Source organism: Panthera pardus, unplaced genomic scaffold, assembly GCF_024362965.1.
Source record: "Panthera pardus isolate Hobbes unplaced genomic scaffold, ASM2436296v1 HiC_scaffold_22, whole genome shotgun sequence".
Lineage (NCBI taxonomy): Eukaryota > Metazoa > Chordata > Mammalia > Carnivora > Felidae > Panthera > Panthera pardus.
This window is the reverse complement of record NW_026526788.1, coordinates 5,080,612-5,102,682: the sequence shown is the minus strand read 5'-3', so window position 1 is coordinate 5,102,682 and position 22,071 is coordinate 5,080,612. Positions and strand designations below refer to the sequence as shown.

Below are 22,071 nucleotides of genomic sequence, written 5' to 3'. Positions count from 1 at the left end.
TTCCCCTCTGGGCCTCCGTTTGACCTACAGCTCTAACATGTACCGGGCCCTGTCCATGCACGCAGCCAGCCAGCTGACTGCCCGCCCTCCTGCCTGCCTCCTTACGTCTCTTACAGCTCGTGTGATTTTCACGTGGGTCTCTCTCCCACTCCAGTGTGAGCTCCTAAAGTGAGGAACAACACCTGCGTGACCCACATGTTCCCACGTGCCCCAGATACACTGACGTCAACAAGTGTTCGGCAGTGGTGTTTCTAGATCCAGTCTGATGGCGGTGGTGGTACTTCTAGATCCAGCCTGATGGCGGTGGTGGTGTTTCCAGATCCAGTCTGATGGTGGTGGTGGTATTTCTAGATCCAGCCTGATGGCGGTGGTGGTGTTTCCAGATCCAGTCTGATGGTGGTGGTGGTATTTCTAGATCCAGCCTGATGGCGGTGGTGGTGTTTCCAGATCCAGTCTGATGGTGGTGGTGGTATTTCTAGATCCAGTCTGATGGCAGTGGTGGTACTTCTAGATCCAGCCTGATGGTGGTGATGGTACTTCTAGATCCAGCCTGATGGCGGCAGTGGTGGTGTTTCCAGATCCAGCCTGATGGTGATGGTAGTGTTTCCAGATCCAGTCTGATGGTGGTGGTGGTATTTCTAGATCCAGTCTGATGGCAGTGGTGGTACTTCTAGATCCAGCCTGATGGCAGTGGTGGTACTTCTAGATCCAGCCTGATGGCGGCGGTAGTGTTTCTAGATCCAGCCTGATGGCAGCAGTGGTATTTCTAGATCCAGCCTGATGGCGGCGGTGGTATTTCTAGATCCAGCCTGATGGTGGCGGTGGTGTTTCTAGATCCAGCCTGATGGCGGAGGTGGTGTTTCTAGATCCAGCCTGATGGCAGTGGTGGTACTTCTAGATCCAGCCTGATGGCGATGGTGGTGTTTCCAGATCCAGTCTGATGGTGGTGGTGGTATTTCTAGATCCAGCCTGATGGCAGTGGTGTTTCTAGATCCAGCCTGATGGCGGCAGTGGTACTTCTAGATCCAGCCTGATGGCGGCAGTGGTATTTCCAGATCCAGCCTGATGGCGGTGGTGGTACTTCTAGATCCAGCCTGATGGTGGCGGTGGTACTTCTAGATCCAGTCTGATGGCGGCAGTGGTACTTCTAGATCCAGCCTGATGCCGGCAATGGTACTTCTAGATCCAGCCTGATGGCGGTGGTGGTACTTCTAGATCCAGCCTGATGGTGGTGGTAGTATTTCTAGATCCAGTCTGATGGCTTCTCTGTTCTACCTAGAATCCTTCCATGGCTCCCCCTTAGTATCCACACGAGAATTCAACCTCTGTGTGAGGTGTGGGAGGTGTGGGAGGTGTGGGAGGATTGCCAGGGGCTGCTCCCGCCTAGCTTACCTCCCACAGCCAAGTCAGAGCCCCTCGCATGCCATGCTCTCTGTGTTCCCTCTGTGTTTCCCTGTGCTACTCTGCCAGCCCAGGGTGCTTTGGCTTTGAAGAGCTTGTCCCTCGGTCATCTCCACTAAGAAACCTTCCCATCCTGCCGAGGACCCACGCCCTTGGCCTCTCTCCTGGGCTCCCCTGCACACCCCCACACCTTGCTTGCCTATCTGACTCCCACACCAGGTGCTCTCTGAGGACAGGGACCATTTATCATCATGTCCCTAGTGCCCCACCCGGAGAAGACGTGCGATGCCATTTTCGGAACGAATAAGCCTCTGGCTCGCAATTGCCCCAATTTGCTCCTTTGACCTTGAATGTTACAGCTGCATGAGACCACACACACACACACACACACACACACACACACGGTTCCTGCATTAAGACCATTACCTCCATACCCACTGGGCCCTGATAAGATTTAAGATGAAAGGTATCCAAACTGCCCTTTCCCCTTTCTTGGCTCAGAATGTTTCTCGCTGTTTCTAAAAGAGAATCCGTTGGCTAGCTTCCAGAAGCCTGAAGCTACAAAAGGCAGAGGGAAACATCTGTCACCACTGTATCGTTCACTTTTTTTGGCAGCTGCATGATAGCAGAAGGTTCTAGCATTTGCTTATGAAAAGAAGTCACTACTGGAAGAAATTCCTGGCAGACTTTCTGACAAGAGTGCAGGAGCCCCAGATCTGCTCTGGCTGATTTCCGCTCCCTGTGGTGAGCCCTGGGATCTGAGAAGCCGTCCTGCTGATCTAGAAAGTCATCCCTCTCTGGGGCATGGACCTGATGCGGCCTCTTCCTCGGGTGCCCAGCTGTGTAGGAGACTCACAGGACCGCCCCCTTCCCGTTGTGACTGCGGTTTCTGCGGCGCCCACACACATCTCCATGGCCGGAGCCCAGCCTGGGTCCCAGGCACCACTACTGTCTTGGCACATCCCCATGGCCCGCCGTCAGCAAGAAGCAGGGAACCAGAGACTGGAAACCCAGTTCAGCTGGGCTGGGGGGTTTTCGCATCTGTGCCCTTAATTCCTAACAACAGTGCCCAATCGTGAGAAGCCCGGGTCAGCTCCAGGATGCCCCGTGCCGCCAGCAGCACCCGGAGTTGACTTCTCCAAGGCATAACACCTGCATGACGCCGCAGGGTTAGCACTTCCCCCAAGACCCGCCCCCGTCATTAAAATCGGTCATCACAAGGCGGCCGATGCACCAAGCCTGGGCTCCATCCTAGCACATAACCCACAGAGGACAGCAGGGTACAGCGACAGTTGCTCACAGTTTAACAGCATTTCACAGTTTACAGGGCGCTTGCATGGATGGTGCCTCATTTGATCGCACAACAATCTCGTGTGCAAGACGGGGCACGTGTCATCGCCTCCCATTTACAAGTGAGCATGTGAGGCTCCCACAGCTTAAATGATTGCCCATGGAGCCTCTCCTCTCTCGAAAGTGGCACAGGACCTGAGCTCAAACAGCCCCGGGGCCGGAAGTGAGTCACTCATCGGTTCCACGTGGGATGGTGAAGCCTGGTTCCTACATCTGGTCAGATTAGCGGCATTTAAAACCCTGTAGCTAAGACTCACAACTCCTGGGCCTTTTCAGTCAAGGCACAGCCCTTGGCCAGCAACACCAGCATCTCCTGGAAGCTTGTTAGGAAAGCAGAAACTCAGATCCACCCAGAACTACCCAATTAGCATGTGCCGTCCAGCAAGATCCCGGGTGGACACGTTGGGTTGCAGGGGCTGTGCACTAGGCAACGTATGCTCTCCTTTCCACTTTGGCTGACTTTTCTGGCTTCACACTGGGAACACAGCTCAGATGGGGAGGGCTTGGGGAAAAGAAACTTCCATCAGACTGCTTGATAGCCACAAGAAGAGCTGGCTTAACTGTTCCCCTCTCTGCGAAAAAGGTCTCCACCTTTGTCCTCTTTTCCCCAGCTTCCTGCCGAAGCACTTTTAGTCAGAGACACATCTCTTCCACTGACTCTAGATCCTTCCCTCTCTGGCGCTAATTCTGATAAAAGCACAAAGAGGGGAGATGTGAGTTCAGTCTTCCTTGAGTTCTGGGAATCCCAAAGTCTGTTTAGAGAACCCCCAATTTGAGTTGTGACAGAGTCATGATCTCCTAAGTGAAGTCTGTGAGGCTAAAATTTTTTCTCTCCCTTTTATTGACAAAGAATCTTTCCTTGCCCCTTCAGTGGTGTGCATGGCTTGACCAAGCTACCCACTCAACTGGTTAGCAAATGGGCCGTTCTGCTTAGAGCTGATTTTTAAAAAGATGGTTAGAAAGATTTTTTTAAAGAGGCGGACCTAAGCTTTACTGTAGAGACTGGGCAAGGTTTTAGGTGGCTTCGCTGACCATGTATGTTGTGATTACGGACCCTGCTCCTTACTGCTGTCCGGATCGCTCCGCCTCCACAACCTTTTCGTGATTCTGCAGGAAGTCTTGATTCTACAGACACGTTCCGCAGAAAGACAATTCTGCAGTCGGTGTTGACTGATGTCTGTGTTTAGCTAATCCACTTAGGTGACGTCTCATGCTTCCCACCTGGCCTTTTTACCCTGCCCTGAGCTTGGTTTTTTTCTGTGCTTGTTCTCAGCAGTCTGTTACATGGCTCGAGGCCTGCCCGGAGTAGCCAGCCGTGCCCGTCTTGTCCCGAGGCGAGTGGCGGTCACGTGAGGACACGTGTGTAAAGCAGCAGCCACCACTGTCCTCAGGGGAGGCCCTGTTAAGCGCACGCAGGTGAAGGGAGCAGGGAGAAACACGTCATCTTCTCCGCCAGTGATTCTCTCCCAAGAAAGGGGGCATAAGCTCACTTCTAACTCTTTGCTAAGGGAAAGGGGCTTCCTATTCTAGTCAGTTTCACGGAAGGCAAACGCTCCATCACAAACTCTGCGTAGAGCCACGTGACTGTTAAATACATCATTTACCCAGTGTCTGTTCTTGTCTGCGACCAAAAGCAGACCGTTATTTTTCTCTTGCCTTGGGGCCAATCTTGGGCCCTCAGGAAGTTTCTAGACCTATCTGTTTCAGTCTGCGTCTGGCTGCTCTTCAGGAGAGGCGCATGAAGTCCCTCTTTAGCAATGTCTGGCTGGCCCGTGAGCCGCTGGTTTAATTCAATGCTGAGAATGCCCCAGGTCTGGGCCCCAGTTCCAGGCTTCAGGCTCCTTGCTCCTAGGGGCCTTGTCTACTGAATTTGCTCGGATTCCTTGCCACTCAGGGGACGTGTGAAGCTAGCCTTATGACTCCGTCTATGCTCCATTGGAGCCCCTTCCTCTGGAAATCAGTGGTCCGACTTCCAATTTGGTCTTCCAGTCCAAATTCTGTCTCTCGGAACTGTAAAAAGTAGGGCACCTCACGCGTCCGCCTGTAACTGACAGCGACATAATGATAGATTCCCGCAGGAAGGTTCTGATCTGAGTCTAGACCTCCGTTCCCCAAACTCGTTGCTCCTCGGGCCCGTGATGTTTTTCGTTACCTTGTGATGTCTAATTGCAGCTTGAAAACAGGGGCGGAGCTCGGAGCAGATGGTACGAGGGGCGCGGTGGTTTCGTGGGGCATGTGTTTGGCGGGGTGGGGGTGAGGTGGGAAAGAAGGCAGTGGGGAGGAGACCCTTCAACTTTCAAATTTTTCCCCCACCACGAGGGCTGACAAAAAGATAAGTTCCCAGGGCCCACCTGGTCACCTTGGCCAGCGTTCTTGCCTCTTTTTGTTTTTTTCCCTGAGTAGATCAGATTTGGGCCAGCAGGAAGGCCTCCGATCAGGGCAACCATGAGATCCAACGACTGGCATAGGATGAGGACTCAGGGTCAACACCGACAACGTGACTTCTAAGAAAGGCTGGGGGGACCCCGCTGTATACAGAGGTACAGAGTTTGTCAGGGTTTCTGGCTTCTTTGGGAAAGGAAGGTCACACCAATGGACTCCATGTGGGAAAGTAGAGTCAACAAGGTCTAGACGCTGCTTTGATTTTGAGAGCCACCCTCTCGAGGCCCAGGCAATCACACCACAAAGAAGGAGCTGTCCTGGGTCGGAGAGAGGATGAACGATCAAGTCTTTGAGGAGGGGCAATAGAACGACAGAGCTGTCCCAGTTGTCCCCTTTCTGGGGACCTACCACAGGCTGTCTCTGAAAGATGCTGCCTTTTGTTTCACATAAAGCACTTCTTCGGGCTGAAGACACAGGAAGCAGGTGCTCACCACCCCAAGGGGAGAGGATTCTGATCCTCGCCCCACTAAGACAGCAGGTGACACCGTGACCTCTGACCGCTGCTTCCCCCGGCCCGACGCAGCGCCAGCACTCAACAGAGCGGCCCGGAGCGCGGGGCCTGCCCCCACGGAAGTGCCTACCTGTATCTCTGCTTCACAGACTGCTTCTCTGCGGACTTGCAGACGTGCCCCACGTAGTACAACGGGAAGAACAAAAAGTTCCAGTTGGTGGCAAACCACGTCAGGGTGAAGGGGGCGTCGAACTTCCTGAAGGTCAGCTTGGCGAGCTGCGTGGAGCCCGCCCAGGAGGAGCACACGCACAGCACGACCGCCACGCCCCAGAAGATCTTCTTGAGCTGCGCCCGGGAGCATCTCCAGCAGCGGTGGCTCGTCCTCCCGCCGGCCTCCGCCCCAGCCGGCGCCTGGGCCTCCGCCGGGCCCGGGGAGTCCCGGGGGCGCTCCTCCCCTGGAGGAAGAGAAGGGGTTGGTTACCTGGGGGCCTCCACGCCTTCACCTCGCCGCCCCCGAAACCCGGGGGCGAGCGGGAGCGGGAAGGCCCCCGACCCCACTTGCCATTGTCAAGGCCAGCCGCCCCAGGGAGGGGATGAGGGGCCGTGGCAGCCTTCTGGAACAAAACTTAAACAGAAGACGTTTTCGCTGGTTTAGTGATCCTCCAGGATCCCGACCCCCGAAGCGTGGTCCGTGGGCTAGGAGCCATTAGCGCTCACCCCCAGCTTGTTGGAAATGGGAGACTCTCAGGCCCCACTCCAGAAGCCCCGAATCGGAATCTGCCTTTCCACAAAGCATAAGGGAGTCTTGAATACAGAGGACAAACTGAGGGTTGATGGGCAGCGGGGGAGGGGGGCAAACGGGTGATGGGCGTTGAGGAGGGCACCCGTGGGGAGGAGCACTGGGTGTTGTATGGAAGCGATGAACCATGGGAATCTACCCCCCAAACCAAGAGCACACTGTATACACTGTATGTTAGGCAACTTGACGATACGTGATATATTTATACATATACAAAAGAATCTGCCTCTCAACAGGTGGTTTGCGTGCACACCAGTGTTTGGGAAACACGTCTCCAGCACGCATGGAGAGGCGGAAACATTTTCACCCTGGTCTGTGTCGGCTCACCCGTCCTGCTGTGCTCCGGGGCGCCGGGCATGCCGGGTCCGGGGATGCGTGCCTGAGAAGGGCACAGGCCCTGACCTCTGAAAGCTCCCAGTCCACGGGCACCAGCTCCTTCTGCCCGTTCGACGCACGAATGCCAAGATGCACATCTTACTCCGCGTGGAGGGCAAAAATAGACGGTCCCCCTCTTCTCTATTTGCTTTGTCTTCCTGCCGACGGCCTTCAGTCCCACTGCGAAGCGTTACTTAAAAACCACAGCCTCTGGCAGCGGAGGCTGTGGAAGGCCTCAGACACCCCGTTCTAAGCCACGTGACTTCTGGGAGCCAGCCTGCAGCCCGAAGCCTGGCCCTGGGGCAGAGTCGTTCTCACAGACCAAGAGGAGGTAGAAAGACGTTATTTTCCACCGTTTGGTTTTCATTCATGATTGTGTGCAAGCCGGTCAGCTGGAAATGCAGACAGAGCTGTAACGGTGCGTAGGGTGTAACCATGGACAGATGCAAATTTCCGGCGCACTTGCCTTTCAGACGGTCAGCCCAGCACTTGGCTGGACGGGGGTGCCCAGTGCTCAAAGGCCGTGTCTATTACAGGGGTGCAGGAGTCAGTGCAAAATCTCCTGGGGCCAAACATACTCTATATTTTCTGTTTAAACACAGCAGTGATTTAAATGGCTTTCATGACGGTCAACTGAGCTTGGTGTATGATGCTCTCTAAAACAGTAAATGCACGAGGCAAAAATCCTGACCCAACTGTCAGCCCCCGGCTGTATCTGTTTTAGCCAAAGGTTCTACCAGGCCTTACGTGCCTACTCACGTGAGCCATCACGTCCTTTGCTAGCTCAAATCCTGCTCGACACCATTTATAGTGTGCTTCCTTGCCTGCTTCATTAGTGTTTAATTTCTTTCTTCCTCTTACTTTTCATGCGAATGTATATGATAATGAGAAGGCCTCTGGAAAATCAAATGCTCAATCACCCTCTCAGCTTCCGGCAAGTGGCGGGTCTCTGTCATGGGCTGGAAGGCAACAGACAGGAGGGCGAAAGCAAGCAGGTTCGCATCCTGTTGGGTTATGTCCTCCCACCAGGATGGCTTGACTTTGTTCCCAGCGGATCCCCGCAACTTAAGGGAAATTTAATTTCAGATAGATGCACGCATATTTCAATTTATATACACTGATTGCCGGGCATGCGGGACTGACCCTGCAAGCCTTCATTAATGGGGATAATTTCCAAGCAGTGTTGGGGGTGATTTCTCAACCACCATTACCAGTGTCAAAAACTCATGGAAAAGACAACTACGGAGATGAAAGAAAAAGTCCACGGACAAATCAAATGCAGTTTCACACGACTAACTTCCTACTAAAGACGGACTCTGGAGGAGGCTGAGTAAATTCAGGCTTGCGGCTTTTTGTTTTTTGTTTTTTGTTTTTTCATTTAGCCCTTCTCTGTGCCAAATACAGTTTTAAAACTTAAAGAATTAGGGGCACGGGTGGCTCAGTCGGTTGAGCGTCTGACTTCGGCTCAGGTCATGATCTCACGGTTCGTGAGTTCGAGCCCCACATCGGGCTCTCTGCTGTCAGTGCAGAGCCTGCTTCGGATCCTCTGTCTCCTTCTCTCTGTGTCCCTCCCCCACTTGTGCTTCCTGTCTCTCAAAAACAAATAAACATTAAAAATAAACACCTTAAAGAATTAAGCGATGACAGATGCTGTGTGCTGTTCCGATGAAAGAGAAAGTCACCAACTCATGTAATGCTGTGTTAAAATACTCCCATAGATTTGGAATCAAGAAGTTATACTCTTTTTTATAAAGATTTTTTAAATGTTTATTTACTTTTGAGAGAGATAGACAGAGAGAAAGAGCTCGAGATGGGCAAGGGGGAGGAGAGAGAGGGAGACACAGAATCGGAACAAGGCTTCAGGCTCTGAACTGTCAGCACAGAGCCAGACGCAGGCCTGGAACCCACGAACAGTGAGATCATGACCTGAGCCGAAGTCGGACACTTAACCAACTGAGCCACCCAGGCGCCCCATGAGAAGTTATACTCTTAATTTTGTAAGCCTTTTGGATCATTTAACCAAGGGAATATTAAGAATACACAAGCTGGTAGAGCATGTGACTCTTGATCTCAGGGTTGTGAGTTTGAGCCCCACGTTAGGTGTAGAGATTAATTAAAATAAAAAATCTTAAAAAAATAGACAAGCAAAATAAAGACATTCAAAACTGCAATCTAGGCTGTTCTTTAAAAATAAGATAGAACAATGTTTCCCAACATTAATAGGCATTATAAGAAAAAAAGGATTCCATGATCAGAAAAGTCTGGAGAATACTAGGTAGATAGATCAGAACCAGGTTGCTTTGCTTAAGGAGTATTCAGGGCTGATGGGCATTATGAATTTCCACAGCTACAGAATGTGTGTTTACTATATTATTTAAACATAACACCTGTGGTAGGAATGGTGTCCCTTGGAACACACTTTGGGAAACACTGGAACAGACCCACAAGGAATCGTAGGCATCCAAGCCAAATTCATTGCCAACTTTCCATTTCACTGTACTGAGCTTCTTATGATAATAATAATTACTTATCGATTGCATTGCCTCATTCATTCCTAATACTAGATCTATCTCCCATAAACTGAAAGTTTTCTTTACAAGTAGTTTACAAAATTGCTGAATAGCATACATAATAAGGACTACAGACTAAGTTTAGTACCCAGAGATAATACCATGGAGATTTTGCCACATTCTCCCTGGTCTTTAGTGTCTTTGTCACACACACACACACACACAGCAAAACTGGGATCATACTGTATTTCTTCTAGTATTCATTTAACTGAATACATAACAGCATGGACTTCATAAGTTTCAAAGGGCGACATTCAGTATGATGTATCATAGGAATATCTCAGCTGACTCGGGAGCTGCCATGAAGCATCTGCCCCGTGCCAAGAGCTCCAGGCAGTCAATGAAATAAATATAAAGCATGGTTAACTGTTCTTCAGGAACTTACAGTCTGTCTGGGAGTGACAAAACAGACCTGTGAAAGAACTACAGAACAATCATGTGTGAAACAGAGGGCTTTTGACTGTAATGGAAATTGTGAACAGAGCACGACCAGCATGGGCCGTGATACCGGTGGAAAGAACCAGATGATGCAGAAGGCTGGCCTGGATGAAAGACAGGCCCTGAGTAGAAAGTGGAGCAAAGTTCAGGGTCAGGAATACACAGGGTGTGCTGAGGGGCAGTGAGGAAGGCGGTGGGGTCTGAAATCCATTGCCACCTTGCCCCACCTTGATACCCAATTTTTTTTTTTTAATTCAAGTTAGTTAACATACAGTGTTCTTGCCTTGGTCAGACACTCGGCCAGGGTGGCTGAAAGGATGGGAGAAAATTCAGGTGTTAGTCGTTCTTTATTTAGGAAGTTCATACCCCAGCATCTATAACCAATAGACAGAATTAGTTAAGGAATAAATAGAGAGTGATATAATAAATTTGGTTTTCAGGTGCATTGGTTCTCCACTATTTTTTTTAATTCTTTATGTTTATTTATTTTTGAGAGAAAAGAGACAGACAGCATGAGCAGGGGAGACACAGAATCCGAAGCAGGCTCCACGCTCTGTGCTGACAGCTCAGAGCCCGACATGGGGCTCAAACTCACAAACCGCGAGATCATGACCTGAGCCAAAGTCAGATGCTTAACCGACTGAGCCACCCAGGCGCCCCTGGTTCTCTGCTATTTGAAAGGCAGCAAACGTACCCCATGTCAGGTACCATTCTCAGGGTCATTTTAAATGCACTGATTTATGCTCAGACTTCAGAGAGAAGGAATTACAACAAGGGGTGCAGCATCCCTTCTCAAAAACCTCTCAAGTCTTCAAGCGCAGGCAACTCTTGCTGACTTTCCCTCCCATCCTAAATTGCAAGTCAAGTGACTCCTCTGCCTTTGATTTCACTCCTTTAGTAGAACAGCTGAGACAGGAAGTGCGGACTGTCTCAAAGAAATCAGCGCGGAATTAGCCTCACGCTGTTTCCTGTCTCGGCTCCTCTGACCATTGTCGTACGACGAGGAATGCTATTTATGTCACCTTCACTCTTCCAACACCCCCTCCCGCCAACCACTAACTAACTACCCTTCTCTCTACGATCTTGTGCCTTCCATCCTAACCTCAACACTTTAGCCTCAACAGTTCTGCGGGCAAAGTGGACCATACGCTCTGGCCCCCTGGTTGTACTGCCACATGCCACACGCTGGAATTGTGGACGCAAGCATCTCCCTATTGGTTATGCCACGTGATTCACTCAGAAGCGCTGGGGGACAGGAGGGCTCTTCCCCGAGTCGGAGGAGTGTTCTCTTATGCACAACGTGTACTTCACGACGCGGTGAGACGTAACCACACCGGTGCATGAACTTCCACCCGGAGCTCTGTCCCGGAGTCAGGCGATTTACTGAAACCATGCTTCAGTCCTACCACCTGCAACATCACACGCACTGCTGGTCTCCTACTGGCACTTAGAATGCATTCGCCGTCTTGGGTCAAGAAGCAGCAGCTCCCAGAGACAGAGTCTGCTCAGGACAAGGAAACCCTAGCTCATAATGGGTGAGCTGGAGGTCTGTTTTAGCCACTCGTTCTCAGGCCAGGGCAAGCCTCAGGAGCTGTCCGCTGCTTTCCCCTGCGAAAGTGATGCATCGGGGGCTTTTTGCGTTTATTTAGTGAAAGCCCATTTCTATCATGAGAAAAGAGGAAAAACTGGAAAAGCATTCACTCTTAACTTAAAGTTCCCATCAAATAGCTCCTCCAAATATCCAAGAGAACACTAACTTTCTTTCTGAGGTCGCCTGAGAACAAGTAGACTTTTGGTGACTCTATGAAAAAGCATCCAGGAAGTTTGCACTTAGTAAGTGCCCAAATCATGTCTTAGGGGTAAAGGACCCAGAGCTGAGACCAAAGACCCACTGGCTGGCATGGTCCCAGAGCCGGGATCAAAGACCTACTGGCTGGCATGGTCCCAGCCTCCCAGAAGCAAAGGCAATACCCGGTCTCTACTGGGAGGAGGTAGCCCTCAACCACATCTCCATCAATGAGACTTACATAATTATTTTTCATAGCTTTCTGGAGGCATAAATTTCGTAACCATAAAGTTAACTTGCTTTAGGAGTACAATGCACGATTTTTATTACATTTACAGAATTGTGAAACCATCACCACTATCCAGTCGTAGAACATTTCCATCACCTCAAAATGAGTCCTGATGCCCACTTTCAGTCAGCCATCCTTGTCCACCCCGACCCCAGACAACCACAAAGCTGCCATCTACCAATTTGCCTATTCTGGGTATTTCATATAAATACGGAGATTTCTGCATCTGACTTCTTTCATTGACCACCACGTCTTTGGGGTTCGTCCATGTTGTAGCACGTGACGTCAGCTCATTCGCTTTTATGGCCGGGTGGCATTCCATTTTATGGATATTCTACATTGTGTTTCTCCATTCATCAGCTGACGGACAGGTGCATCGCTCCCAGGTTTCAGCTATTGTGAATAACACTGCTGTGAACGCTCACATAAAAGTCTCTGTGTTACTTGTATGTTTTCCTTTCTCTCGGGTGGACTAGTTATGTTTTTAGGCTGCTTATCCAACTAACATTCACTGACACCCTCTTTGCAGCACCAAGGGGCAGTGCTTACGTGCCCGCATCTTACGAGGTTCTGTGCCTCCAGCTCCATCCCAACAGGGCACGACTGAGAGGTGCTGTGGGAACCAGAACCTACTCTCGTTTTTGTGTCCTGGACTGCCCAGGGGAGAGTGCCTGATGAGAAACTGCCCATTGACTGGCCACCGATGCATACACCGGTTCGGAGCCAGGCCACCCAACTAAGTAGCTTTTGTAAAATTGAGGAGCTCAGAAGAAAGTTTTTGTTTACGGCCATGTGCAAGTGTAATTCATCTCCCAAAAATGCACTTCAGGTTTTGCTTACCTGATATACTCTTTCAATACTTGCGCAGTGAGTTTATGCATGATGGGGTGTGTGTGTGTGTGTGTGTGTGTGTGTGTGTAAGTGGTGGCTTGGAGAAGAGGGAAGAAGAGGCTGGATGTCCCAAAGCAATGCCCACTTCACATACCCTGACCCGTTATGCCCACCCGTACTTGCCAGACCATGCTTGGACTCCTGGATTTGGGGTCGGAAAATACTCGCATTACTCATACGTGCTCCTGGCTAGCACTGGTCACAAGGAAAGAATAGAATCCACAGATGATTAAAGTTGGATGCTGACCCTGAGAAAGGAAGAGGTGGGGGCACAGGCAGGAAAAGGGATAAGTGACAGGTATACGTCACTTGTATACACGCCTTACTCTCTGTGAGAGGATTTTATAGACCTTTTTTTTTTTTTTTTAACCTGTCATAATGTTGGCGGTCAGTATGACTATTGTTTTGCAGATCGGACGGCTGAGGACCTGACAGTTGCTCTCCAAGGTCACAGGTTAGTTAGGGGCTGAGACGCCCTTCCAAGCCTCTGACTCCCAAACATCGATAGGAACAGAGAGCACCCTTATTCTCCCCTACGAAAGTGGATTAGGGTCATGGTGCCCCACACCCCAGTCAGAACTGCAGATCGCTGGAGATGGGCTTCAGGTTTCTGGAAGAGAGACCCTTGGAAGAGCCTCACTGGGTATGGGACTCTGGGCCAGGACTTACCATCCTGGAGCAGTTTGTCATGAACTTCTGCGTCTTCCCCACCAAATTCATGCATTGAAGCCTTCACCCCCAGCGTGCCTGTGTTTGGAGACGGTGCCTTTAATCAAGTATTTAAGGTCAAATGAGGTCATAGGGATGGGGCTCTGGTCTGACAGGGTGTGGCCTTGTAAGAAGAGATGGCAGAGAGCTCACTCTCTCTCTGCCTCCCTGGGTGCACATAGAAGAAAGGCCACGTGAGGACGTAGGGAAGGGGCGGCCCTCTACAAGCCTGGAAGAGACCCTCATCAGGAAACAGATTTGCTACCGCCTTGATCTTGGACTTCCCGCCTCCAGAACCGAGGAAACCCATGTCCGCCCTCCAGGTCACCCAGTCCGCAGCGCTTAGTTAGGGCAGCCTCAGCGGAATAACCTGAGGGAGTCACAGCGCTGTGCGCTGTGCTTATGGGGGTGGGAACACAGACCGTGACCGCCGCCGTGCACGACGTGGGGCCAAGCTGCAGAGGACGGGGTGCTTATTTGGATAACCTTTCAGGAGAAGAAGTAACTGCACCGATCGCTGGATTAGAGACGTGAGATGCTATCTCACATGCGTGTGCCTCCTGTGAATTGCTCAGGCCTTTGTTGGAAAGTGAGTCCCGGAGGCAGTTGCAGAGACGGAACACAAGGCAACTGCAAAGTTCTTTTTAAAAATCCAAACAGGCGCCGGGGTGGCTCAGTCGGTCAAGCGTCTGACTTCAGCTCAGGTCATGACCTCGTGCTTTGTGCGTTCGAGCCCCGCATTGGGCTCTCTGCTGTGGGCACAGAGCCTCCTTCAGATCCTCTGTCCTCCCTCTCTCTCTGTCCCTCCCCCACTTGTGCTCTCACTCATTCTCAAAAATAAATAAACGTTAAAAAATACAAATAAAAAACCCAAATGATTTCCCCGGTGTGGATACAGAACCGGGGGGAGGGTGAACCCTGAAGCCCTACCCTGTGGCAGTTAGAGAGCTAGACTGGGTCACGCCCACATCTGGCCAGCGGCCAGACATCCCAGACATCTGCAGTGGTATTTGCACCCCACTCTGCATTTCCTTAGAGAGCCCCCCATGACACTCAAGTGTGGAAACACCGGCTTTAAGACAATCCCGACGGGTACACAGCCTCAGGCGAACGTGACATCTGAGAAAGTGACTGGCTACAGGTAAGCTTTCAAGGCAGCCGTCGGAGCCCCAGGGAAGGAGAAGTGCACGTCTCCCTTGGGAGGGGAGCAAGGCCTGCCTTCCAGCCAGCTCGCGGGCATCCAGTCTTACTCTGCCGCCCTGCCAGTGAGTGGCCCGCACAGTCCCCGGGAATCTCGCCATCTGCACAGCCCCGGGCACAAGACACCTCTGTACCCACAGCAGGGGCTCACCACACGCAGCCGGTGATGTTTGGGGGCCGCCGGTGACCCGCACACAAACACAGGCCAACACGCACACATTCCCCGTTGCTGACGTGTTTCCTAGTCAGAGGATCCCTTCGACCTGTGCGTGGACAGGAGCTCAGGCTGGCAGAGCTCACGGTGACAGGCCAGGGTTTCCCAAGAGGGTAGGCTGGATGCGGGGATGGCCCCTCCAGGCAGAATCCTTCCACAGGCAGGAAGGGGTGCGCCCTGGGGCCTTGTCCCCCAGCGGGGAGTGGGACAACAGGGCCCTATTTTAGCTGATGGCATGGGCTCCTACTCGATTTCCCTTGAAGAACAAAGCACTGTTTTCTGAAACAGACCACCAAGTTCTCAGCAGGGTCACGCACGGGCAGGACTGAACGCGTTCTGACCGGAAGTGGGGTCGGCCTGAACGTGTGAACCTCTTCCTCCCAAGCTTTGTCTCCCGCCTTCTGTACCCACTGACGGGGACATGGCTCGGCTAATCCTGAACCATGAGGCTTTTCTACAAAAACACCCAGGCCTGCCTCGAGCAAGGCTTATGACTTCCAGTACTTTCCAGAGATCTTCCTGTACTTTCTTTCTTTTTTTTTTTTTTTTTTTTTTTTGCATTGCCCCATCACCTGGGGGTCGTCTCTGGAGGCCAGCAGTTTCCGGCTGCTGAAGATTCAGGGAGCAAGTTGTACTCACACAGCTGGTCTTTCCTCCCCATGTTCAAATACCACGAGAGTACATGCCTCCTTGTGGACACACACACACACACGCACGCACATGGTGCACGCACACAACACAGGCTGAATTTCTTATTTCTGCCGGGTTTCATTTCCTCAGAGCCCTGCTCTCTGGAGTATAGCTACTGAAGGGTTTTAAGCAGATAAACCCATCTCTGCTAATGAGGAAGCTACTTCCTAGACTCACAGAATGTGTCTTGCGAAGACAGTGGGTAGGAGATCTATTCTAATCCCCCATCTTTTCAGAGAAGAAGGGCCGGGCTCCAAGAGGTGAGGTGACACGTCCAGTATATTAATCAGCAAGCGGGGGAGCAGGAAAGGAAACGTCAGCGTCCCGACCCTCACCCGGTGTTCCTCCCCACACACGCTTTCCCAAGTCACACGATGTCTTAACCAGTGAGTACGGATCACTCGCCAAAAATGCTTTTAAGAATTACATCTCTTCTTGGCTCTTCCAAGGCAGCTATTCTGAACTCCTTCCCACCTCTGAAGCCTCCAGTCCCCATCCGAGATCTTCGGCAGAGGATTCCACGTCCTACGTTGCAAAGAAGATCAAAGTCACCAGCTCAGGTCCTTGACTTCCCTCCCCTGCCGTGTCCACACTTCCGTGTCTTTGCTCATCAGCTCTTCCACTTCTCTTTCTCAGGGCCACTGCTCCCTTCTCTCGTCTTGTGCTTTCCTCCCGTGCCCCTTGCCGCACCCCCACCCCCCTCCCCGGCCACTGTTGCGTGAACCACATTTCTCCTGTGCTGGAACCAGCCTCCTTCCTCTGGTCTACAGCAATGCTTTGCTTTCAAACTCTCTCCTCCCTCTGAAGGTGGAGAACTGCTCTCGCAGCCAGGGGCGCCAGGGTGGCTCAGTCAGTTAAGCGTCTGACTCTTGATTTTGGCTCCGGTCATGATTTTGCAGTTCGTGGGATCGAGCCGCACGTCGAACTCTGCGCTGACAGCGCGGAGCCTGCTTGGGATTCCCTGTCCCCCTCTCTCTCTGCCCCTCCCCCATGCGTTCTCCCTCTCTCTCTCTCAAAATAATAAGTCAATAATCTTTAAAGAACCGCTCTCACTGCCAAACACATTAACCAAGTATCCCCACACCTGCTGTTCCTCTGCCTCACCCAACACTCACCCCTTGAGATCTGGCCGGCAGACCAGCACCCACCTGAAATCGTTTCTACAGAACCGCCCTCCTTGGCCGTACAGTAAAACCCTGGATCGCAAGTAACTTGTTCTGCAAGCGTTCTGCAAGACGAGCACACGTTTCTGATAAATTCTGACTTGATAAACGAGCTACGTCTTGCAGTCTGAGTAACAGGGGCCGCCGAATGTCACGTGATCACAACTGAGCCAACGGTTCTTGAAATCTGCTTCGAGTGCTTTGAATGGCAAGCAGGTTTCTGGAACGAACTATGCTCGCAAAGCAAGGTTTTACTGTATTTGCAACCACGTCACGCTCGCTCTTTCTTGGTTTTCCTCCTGTGGTTGCTATGATGCCCTATGATGTGGGTCCTCTGGTTCGGCCCGCGGGGACTTCTCTCCCGCCCTGTCTCCCAGGTGCACGTGGCTGTCAGGACTCTGCACGTGCCCACTCCCTCCCCTCGAGCCAGCTATCACCTCATCAGTCACTCAGCCTTCGCCACCCCTCCCTCCACCTCCTGGCCCGCTCCACACCTGCGCGTGAAGGCACTGCCAACGCTTCTGGCTCAGCCCATCTAAACCCAACCCCCAACTCTCCTTCATGGATGTGCCTCCCCTCCCACCCCTGCCGTTGCCACTACTGTTCGTGGCATCTCTGCTCCTGGAGAACCTTCGGGCTTCACCTGTAGAGCTGCCTTTGGCGGCTCCCTTTCCAGCACTCCACCCGAAACCATGATACGTTTTCACACTGTTGACTCTACCCTCCTGTCTTCATTCAAAAACATTAATTGTGATGGATGAAATAGACTTTGTGACCCATTTGGAACACCACAGCTATAGAAGACTGTCCAATTTTCTCCGACTTGGATGGCGTGTTTCCCCCCTTCTTTGGCTTCCCCTTCCTCCCTGCTGCAATTTACTCTCCTGAGCCCAGCATTCAGGAGGCCTCTGAACCCTGGCCCCTTCCGTCCCCCACTACTTCTTCAGGTAGCGTGAGCTCTGGCCCCAGGAGAGGGCACACAGGTCACTGCCACGTGCCAGCCTTCCCCAGCTGTGCACCTCTGTCTGTGGGTTGCCTCTTCCAGGAACACTGTGTTCGTACCTCCCGCCCATGACAGCACAGGGCACAGGAACAGCCTCTACCACAACTGTCCTGATCGTGCTCAAGTCCAGTTCCAAAGGATGTACAGTCATCACCTGCATTTTGGAGATGAGAAAGATCCTGAGGCCACCTCCAGGCTCAGCGGGAAAGCGTGTCCTTCGTTTATGTCATTTTGGCAAAGCGGGGGGGGGGGGGGGAACTGGTGGCCAGAGAGCTATTTAGTGGCCACCTGCGTCCCAGCCAGACGGGAGCGCACCCTCTGCTGAAACGCGTCATTTATGTTATCATCCTTTCATGGAATTAAAAAGAAAATTAGATTCCAACGTGGCATCTGTGACATTTCTCCCTTGTTTGGGAGCTCTGTGTAATTTATCCCTCTAGCGTCCTCAAGCAACATCCAGTTCATTCTCTTGCGCGGACTAGGTAACGTGTGTGTTCAATACACAAATGACAAATGACTTTTGTTACTGAACTTTCAGGTCTGGGACCACCCACCCAGGCAAACATTTTTGGGTACAGGAACCCTTTGGCAGTATGTTTCTCAAGACTCCCGTAAGACGGGACCAACAGGGCTGGGGCTCCACCTACGTGATAACGGGGCACCCCAGGATGACCGTCCTACCCCATTAATAGAAGCCCAGTCGCCACACCTACACTGGGGGTGGCTGAGACAGGCTGACGGCCCCAGAGCAGAGATACTAAGCATATCAATGACAGTGGGTCTGTGAGTCCCAGGGGCAGTCCAGACCTCTACGCCATATTGTAGCGGGAGCTCCAGTGAGCAAACATTTACCCAGCCCTCACAGAGTGCCATGAGCAGATACAATTCCCACCGCCAATCAAATGAAATGCAGTCGTACAGAGGTTCTGCAACACCCTGGAGCCAGTGAAGATCCGGACACGCAGCCTGACATGCTTACTTTCAAACTGCATGACCTTGCAGGAACAGCTTCTCTGAACCTCGGTTTCCTTGTTTATCAGTTGGGGTAACGATGCTTATCCTTCCTTTGGGAGAAAGAGCAGGAAGGCGGCCATCTCCCCAAACAAAGTGTCTTGCAACACGGCAGTCACATTCGCAAAAGCAATCATTCTCAGTGTTAAGAGGGACGTCTCGTCCCTCTTCGCTTTCACGTTAAGAGAACGGATTCCCCCTGAGCTTGAGTCATTTGCCGAAGTCACTCAGGTCAGCATGAGAGGTGGGCACGAAACCCGGCCCACCTAATGCTACAGCCCTCACTCTTTCCAGAATACTACACACCGCCAGCCTCTTGGGGAAACCTACTGCATTTCTCAACTACCGATTCCTACTGAATGTAATTCTACCGAGTGTGATTTAGCTGGTTGTGAATGTAGACGGTCCCAGGAAAACACTGCTCTACCAGAGATGTACCACTGATCGATGCTCAGTGTCTGCATCCGATGGGAAAGGGAGGAAAAGGATCGGAGAACGAGATATGCTGTCAGACGGGACAGATGCCATCAACCTGGCTGGAAACCACTTTTCGAGCCTCAACCCCTCTCTGGGGCCCAGCTGCTCTCCCTTCTCATGCTTCCTGGCCAAGCCTGTGCACACACCAGTCCTTCTGCCTGAAACAGCTCACCCTCCCTTCTGTGCCCGACAAGTTTTCTCACTTCGGTTACAACACCTCTACCTCAGAAGGCTTCCTCCTCAGACAGGCCTCCTCTTGTTCAGGAAGGTCTTCTCAAGGAGGTCTCCTCCTCGCGAGGGCCTCCTTAGATTACTCAATTATCAGCGTCCCCGTGACACTTTGTCCTTAGCTCTGTACCAGAACTTTCTCTCTTACACTAGATAATGTATCTATCTGCACGTCTCTTTGGCACTAGACTGAAAACTTCCCTGAGGAAACGAAGCTAGTGTTGTTGTTTATTTTTGCGTTTCCAGGGCCTCGCTAAGTGGGCGACGGATGTGGAGTCGGGTGGGATGAGGTCTCTGGCGAGGAAATGAAGTCCGCTTGTCCATTTTTCTGTGTTTCAGTTCAGCCCGGCATTGCATTTTCTATTTTGGTTTTATATGTGCCGCACGCTGGTGCCTTCTTGCCTCCCCATAGAAGACACCCTCCACAACCCAATAAATATTCCTTGCTGGCTGCATTCTGTCACTATAGCCCGTCTGCCAGCCACACAGAAACAGCCACAGGATGGGGACCACCCTGCCCTGTGCATCCAAGGCAAAACAAAATGATTCAGCACTTCCAAAGCGAGCACATAAGATGTAAATGGTTTCAAAAAATAGACCAAGAGCCAAACTGAACAAAAACACCAAGCAAAAAAAAAAAAAAAAAAAAAAAAAAAAAAAAGAAAGAAAAGAAAAGAAAAAAAAGGCAGAGAGAAAGTGCTACATGTATTCCCGGGCGTACCAATGGCAGGTTTTATCTGGCCCTGGCCTGCAGACTTCTGCTGACATACACAGAGGTGTCCTATGCAAAAAGGGAACTGGGGGCTTTCTAGCATCACCGGAACTCTGTGGATGCTTCTAGATACCGTCCTCATTCCCTTACTCTTTGAGAGCAAGAAGGTTTGCTGAAGGCACAAGACAGTCTGTGACTGGAGGAGTGCCAGACGTTTCTTAAGGAGCTACTGTGTGCCAGGTATGGGCTAGGTCTTAACACCCATCCTACCTCACTGCATTCCCAAAAGTCAGCTGAGGTGGGCTTATGGCTTCTGTTTTACCAGGGCTCAAAACAAGGAAACTGAGGCTCAGCGCTCGCGATTTACGCAAGTCGGGCGGGGGGCAGAGAAGAGCACAGTCTTCATCCCCGGTCTCTCCGATTCTCAGTGAAATACACTTTCCGCTACAGACGCGTATGGGCAAATGTTGGTTAAAAAACCGAGTCCATGGCTTGCTAAGGTTGTCAGTGTGGGCGGGAGGCTCAGAGTTCACCTGACGGTTACACCTAAGGCAACGGAGGAGGGTATCCCCATTTTGATTCCCTGAAGGTGAACCTGGGGCTGGCCTGTCCCTCCCTGCCTCCTGCAGCACCTCTGGGGTCACGGCACCCAGCCTGGGTGACCTCGCCGTCCATATTCAGCCTGACTCCGCGGGCAGCTCAGACCTGTCCTGCACGATGGGCTGGGGATTGCCAGGGGCGGGGGCGGGGCGGGGGGGACACTCTGCTGTTGGAAAGCAGCACCAGCCTGCTGTACTTAAAAGGTGGAGGTGGGTGACTTCCCACAAGGACCCCAGGAGTGGGCAGACATGTCCAGCTTCCCTATGGGACATACACATCCTCCAATCCTTCCCCTCCCCCATCTTGCACGCACGCCTGGGCAGTGTCCCTGAGAAGGCCTGGAAATGCAGAACCCCTTAGGAAAGTCGGCACATGCACTAAACTTAGGTGTAGATGACAGATACCATGTCTCTCCTAAGATCGGGATGGGGAAGGGGAAGAGACAGCTACACGAAGGGTAAAAATAAAATCAGCCTCTTTAAGACAGAAAATGATGCAAATGGTAAGGAGTTGCAGGTTCGTGAAGAATCGTGTCCTGAAAAGCACAGGTTTGGGATCAGAGGGCCCAGAAGTCCATTCCTGTCTCACCACCCATTAGCTATGGGTCTTGGACAAGTCAATCCGCCTTGCAGGGTCTCACAGTCCTTAGCTGTTCGATGGGGGGTAATGGTACCAGGATGGCTCCTGGTCGACCCCGGTGGACCGGCTGGGCTGCGTGTGGAGTACACAACCGCCCCAAGTTTCCATCTCATTCTTACTGGTTCTCACTGTGACAAACAAGGACTCATGAGGGGTACAGGTCCTTGGAGGCCATCATACAGAGGTCTGGGCTCCAGGCTGCAGTCCCAGGGACAAGGTAGAAGCTGGGCTCTCTCTTACACACTGGTTGCACCGGGCTCTGTTAGCTCAGGAGACACGAAGGCCTGGAACCGAGGGATCTGCCTTCCTGTCCCCACTGGCCGGGGGCTCCCTCCCAGCCCTCGCCTGGCCAACTTGGCCAGCTCTAGGAAGACTCAGTCATTCCACCTCCCGTTAAAGCAGTTCAGGACGGAGCCTGGTCTCTCTCTGCATCCCCCCTCCCTGCCCCCCATCAGAAAGGGAGGTCCCCTTTACTCCAGCAGGATAACAGCTGTGTCTGAGTAAGTGTCTGTGTCTTTCCCCTGAGTTGGGGAAAGGACCTGTTTACAGGCTGCTGGTGGCTTCTCTCTCACCTGCTTGCCCGCCCGTTCCCAGGGAGCTGGGCACTCACACTGCTGGGGGGCTGGCAGGCTTC

The 22,071-nt window shown here is 52.0% G+C and overlaps 1 protein-coding gene across 3 annotated transcripts in view; it reads right to left on the bottom strand.

Annotated features, from left to right (window-relative positions):
- Positions 1–22,071, bottom strand: part of SLC35F3 (solute carrier family 35 member F3) — a 403,416-nt gene that overhangs the window by 95,721 nt on the left and 285,624 nt on the right. For all 3 annotated transcript variants that reach the window (XM_019418985.2, XM_053910193.1, XM_019418986.2), the window contains one exon: positions 5,775–6,099. In XM_019418985.2, coding sequence (XP_019274530.1) covers positions 5,775–6,099 — 325 coding nt within the window. The remainder of the gene's footprint in view (positions 1–5,774; positions 6,100–22,071) is intronic.